Source organism: Sciurus vulgaris (assembly GCF_902686455.1).
Source record: "Sciurus vulgaris genome assembly, chromosome: 15".
NCBI lineage: Eukaryota > Metazoa > Chordata > Mammalia > Rodentia > Sciuridae > Sciurus > Sciurus vulgaris.
The window spans coordinates 89,913,889-89,917,982 of NC_136476.1; the positions used below are offsets into that span (position 1 = coordinate 89,913,889).

Consider the following 4,094-nt stretch of genomic DNA (forward strand, 5'->3'; position numbering starts at 1 on the left):
AGGAAAGAAACTGGGCCATGGGTTTGCCAGTGGGTTTATTTTGAAGGCAGGTGCAGGTGGCCTCTGGGGTGGGGCTCAGCCAGGGCCTGGGCAGGAGCTCCTCTAAATCAGCTCCTGCACACAGAAGCGGACGATCAGGGCCCTGGGCCACTTCCAGGGTCCCAGAGAGGGGTTAGGGCTCCCAGCTGCCTGGCTTTGGCAAAGATCCGGTCCCTGAGCCTCAGTGTCTCTGGTCACAGGTGGGGTAGTGCCAACCGCTGGGCACTGGGCTGAGACGAGGCAGGGGGTGCAGGTGGTGGGTCTGTGCAGTGCCAGAGAGAGGGTGTCCGAGACGATGCCCACCGAGCCCTGCCCCACCCCATACTAGACAGGGCCTGAAGGGGCAGAGCCACTGGCTGCCCTGCACAGCCTTGATGGATGAACAAAGGGGATGGGACCACCTCCTCTCTTCCCCCATCCTCTCTTTGCCCTGTGCCCCAAGGCCCCACTTGGCAGCCTGGGGTCACCACCCTGTAGGCCCCAGCTGTCTCCAAACCATAAAATGGACACATCTCTGGAGTCCCCATCAGTGCTACTAGGTGTCCTGCTCAGAGGGTGAATGGCCCCCTGCTGCCCCGGATCTAGCACCAGGGGGCTCCCGTCAGGGCTGGGCTGAGCGGGGCTGGGGTCTTCTGTGCAGACCAAGGGGCGCAGGCTCACCTCCTTCAGGAGCTTCGCACACCTCCCTGTGAGACAGAGCAGTGTGAGGCACAGGCAGGAGGCTGGCGGACCCCCGGGGGCTCACCCAGTGCCAGCCCCCAGGGACCTGGACTCACTGTGCCTGGACACCAGGTAAAGGCCCGTGTCTGCTGTCATCTCCCGGAATCTCCAGAATCCAGGCTCATCCTCAGTGTCAAGGCTCCGAGCTGTGGGCAGGGGGTCTGGGCAGGCAGTCCCGGCAGGGAGGGCAGACCCCACCCGGGCAGAGCTTACTGAGGTACTTGAACACGTGGAACTCTTTGCCCCGCCAAAGCAGGGACACTCTCAGGATGGCGTAGTGCTCATAGTCTGTGTCCAGCACAAAGATCTCCCTGTGGCCTTCAGGGGACAGCAGGGTTGGGGCAGCCTGAGAGGGGTGACCTGGGTGCCAGGTCTGCAGGATCTAACTCCATCCTGTTCCTGACCAGCACCGGAACCCTCCCATGATGTCCTGGGAGGCTGAAGCAGGCCCTGCAGGATGACCCAAGCCCAGGGAGCGAGAGGGCCAGGTGCTGCCGGGTGTGGCAGGAACGGGGGCCACAGTGAGGGCAGCGGCACTTACCAGGGAAAGCCAGTTTCCCAACCGCATCTCTTCCTGAGCCCACCACTTTCTCTGTCACGCAGCTTCCTGAGCTGAAATGGCACCAGCTGGTTAGGAGCCTGCCCGCCTGCCCGCCTGCCCACCTGCCCACCTGCCGGAGCGTGTCTTCAGGAAGGGCTGAGCCTGGAGCCCACAGCAGGGTGGCCCTCCAGCCCACTTTCCTTTCTTATAAATTGAAGGGGCTCCCTCAAATCCCCGTCCTCATGTTCGGGAGAAAGTGCAGACCTAGGAATCTGGAGGCTGACTCTCTCTGCAGCTAGACTTCCCAGGCAGGTGGGCACAGGGAGGGCCGGCCCACCCAGTGAGGACCCTGCAGCCACTGGCCACAGGCCACATGCCTCTCCTTCCCCAGCAGGGCACCCTGGACATGTCTGGCAGGCCCGCCCCTCACCTGTTATAGGTAGCCTTGACGGTCACGTTGTGACCGCTCGAGGTGATGAACAAGCCCTCCACCTTCATCCCAGCCTTCAGGGCCACATTATACTTGGAGGCCACACCGACTTCCCGCCAGAAGCCTGAAATCTAGAGAGAAGAGCGGCAGCCTCCCTGGCTCTCGCAGCCCGGCTAAGGTCCCGTCCCTGGACTCCAGGGTGCAGTGCAGGGGCCCCAGGCACAGAGCTGGTGGCCTAAGACTCAGAGCAAACAGCAACATGTCTCATCCCTGCTTGGCCCCACTGGAGCCATCCTTCCCAGAGGGTCCTAAGACCATCAGCCAGTGGTGCCCCTCCCACCTGGCCTTCTGGAGCAGCCCAGGACCAGCTCGAGGTGCCCCAAGAGAGCTGGCCTCTGCAGCTTCCAGGCCCAGTGGGTGGGGAGGACGAGCAGGCCCTGGCTGCCCTCAGGGACTGGAGAGCAGAACAGAATGCAGAATGCAGGGCCCGAGTGGTCAGGGCCTCTCAGCCGGGCTGGACCAGCAGAAGAGACCCAGTCCTGCTGGCCTCGCTGGGAGCAGGCCTTCCTGCCACCAACGTGCACCCGGAGCCCGAGACGTCATCTGAAACTTGGAAAATGGCCGATGTTACAGGAGTATAGGACCTGTCTCCCTAAGGACCTTCCCCGCTGACCATCCCTGTGTCTGGCCTGCAGAAGGGAGGACCAGCAGAGAAGCACTGGAGGGACCAAAGCCTGCAAGCTGCCCACCCAGAAGGCCTCCTCTGGCCCCACCGCCACAGTGCACAGGGTGGGGTATAGGAGGAACCTCATCAATCTGGGAAACAGTCAGGGGCCACCTGGGACCCCAACCCTGACAAACCCTGAGGACAGCAGATCTCAAGAGAGTAGACCACCAGGGCCCTTTAGCTGCCTGCCCTCCAGGAAGGCTGACCAGGGTGGGTCCTGGGGGCCTTCAGGTAGCTGTGCCAACACCAACCAGGAGTTGGGGGCCTGGAGTCGTTCAGTGCTCCAGCCCCTCCCTGCCCAGCTCCCCACCATGCCCCGCCACCTGCCTGCAAACCAGGAAGAGAAAGGCACCTTTTGCAGGTCTAGGTCCCCCAAGGTGGACGCCACCTGCATCCAGAGCACCAGGAGCACACCCAGGGCCGCGCCCAGCAGCCTGGCCGCCATCGCAGGCTCTGGCTCTGTGCCTCTCTCCCACAGAGCCTGGGTTTATATTTGGAGAGTGGGCAAGCATGCCCAGCTACCCAGATGACATCACGGGTAAGTATAGCTGCCAGCTGCCCAGGACTCCTGGCATTCAACACAAGTGTCATCTGGCTCCACTGACGCCCACAGCCAGGGTGGGGTCAGCCAGTCAGGCGGCAGCCATGCCTGCCCCCCTCCTGTGAGGACATTGGTGGGTGGTGTGGGGGCCTTGGAGGGCCAACCGGAGGAGCAGGCCCCACCCATACCCCGGGCTGGCCCACCTTCCTCTGGGGACTCTGGGGTTTGTGGGCTCTTTCTGGTCTCTCTGGGAATAACAGAAGAAGCGTGAGGGATTAGGCCCTGGCTCAGCCCTACCCTGTGGCCTTCTGCAGCCCGTGAGGGAAAAGCCAGGGTCCACCCTGCCTGGTTGCAGGCATCGGCTCTGCCCACCCGTCCAGGCCCCACGCCCCCCAATTCCCCCCAGCAACATATCTTTGCTGAACCAGGACCGGCTGTGAGGTTTGCAGGGCCACCCCACGGTCCCTTTAACCTGGGGGCCGGGGTGACAGTCCTCAGGGGAGAGGACTAGTGCTTCTGGACCCCAGCCCCTGGTCCCCACTTCCTGCGGTATGACCCCAACGGTTGCTTCTCTGGTTCCTGTCTGTGGGGATCGGCTTTTGGGCTGCCACGGCGGAGCCTCTGGCGCATGGCGATGCCACGTGCCACCTGGCCCTCGCCTCCGTGCTGCCCTGCACTCCCAGCACCCTGCTCCCTGGCCCTTTGCCCGCTTCCGACAGGGTCCAGCAAGCTGCCGAGACCCTTTAGTGTACCAGGAAAGAGTCTCTCGGGCCAGAGATTTGCATAAGGCAACTTTTATTTTCAAAACAACTTTGTGACACGTATTTTAAAAAAAAGACTCTCACCCTCTGGAAATAAGCTAAGAAAATGACAAGGTTCTCCTTCAACCTCTGATTGCCACCTCTTCCTGCTCCCTCCAGATAAAAAAGGAGAGGAGACCAAGGTGGCTGAGGCATGCTGGCCACACAGCCCTTCCCCCAGTGAGCCTGGGGAGGTGGCAGACTCTGCTGCTGGTCCCACATGAGTCACCAGGGGCCAGGGCTCCAGCTCCCAGAGCCCGCACAGCGGAGGACAGAGGGGCCTGAGAAGCCCGCTG

The 4,094-nt window shown here is 62.4% G+C and overlaps 1 protein-coding gene across 4 annotated transcripts; it reads right to left on the reverse strand.

Moving 5' to 3' along the window:
* Positions 1–17: 17 nt before the first annotated feature.
* Positions 18–2,911, reverse strand: LCN8 (lipocalin 8). 4 transcript variants are annotated; one of them, XM_079111964.1, is made up of 7 exons: positions 2,810–2,911; positions 1,731–1,861; positions 1,301–1,371; positions 973–1,077; positions 816–905; positions 700–725; positions 18–114 (listed from the first exon to the last, which is right to left on the reverse strand). In XM_079111964.1, exons 1-7 carry the CDS (start codon positions 2,900–2,902, stop codon positions 103–105), a joined length of 528 nt encoding a protein of 175 aa, XP_078968090.1. In that variant the 5' UTR covers positions 2,903–2,911; the 3' UTR covers positions 18–102. The 4 variants fall into 4 exon arrangements, with proteins under 4 accessions (XP_078968090.1, XP_078968088.1, XP_078968089.1 ...); XM_079111962.1 differs by lacking the exon at positions 18–114 and adding an exon at positions 126–301; XM_079111963.1 differs by lacking the exon at positions 18–114 and adding an exon at positions 172–269.
* Between the last annotated feature and the right edge of the window lie 1,183 nt (positions 2,912–4,094).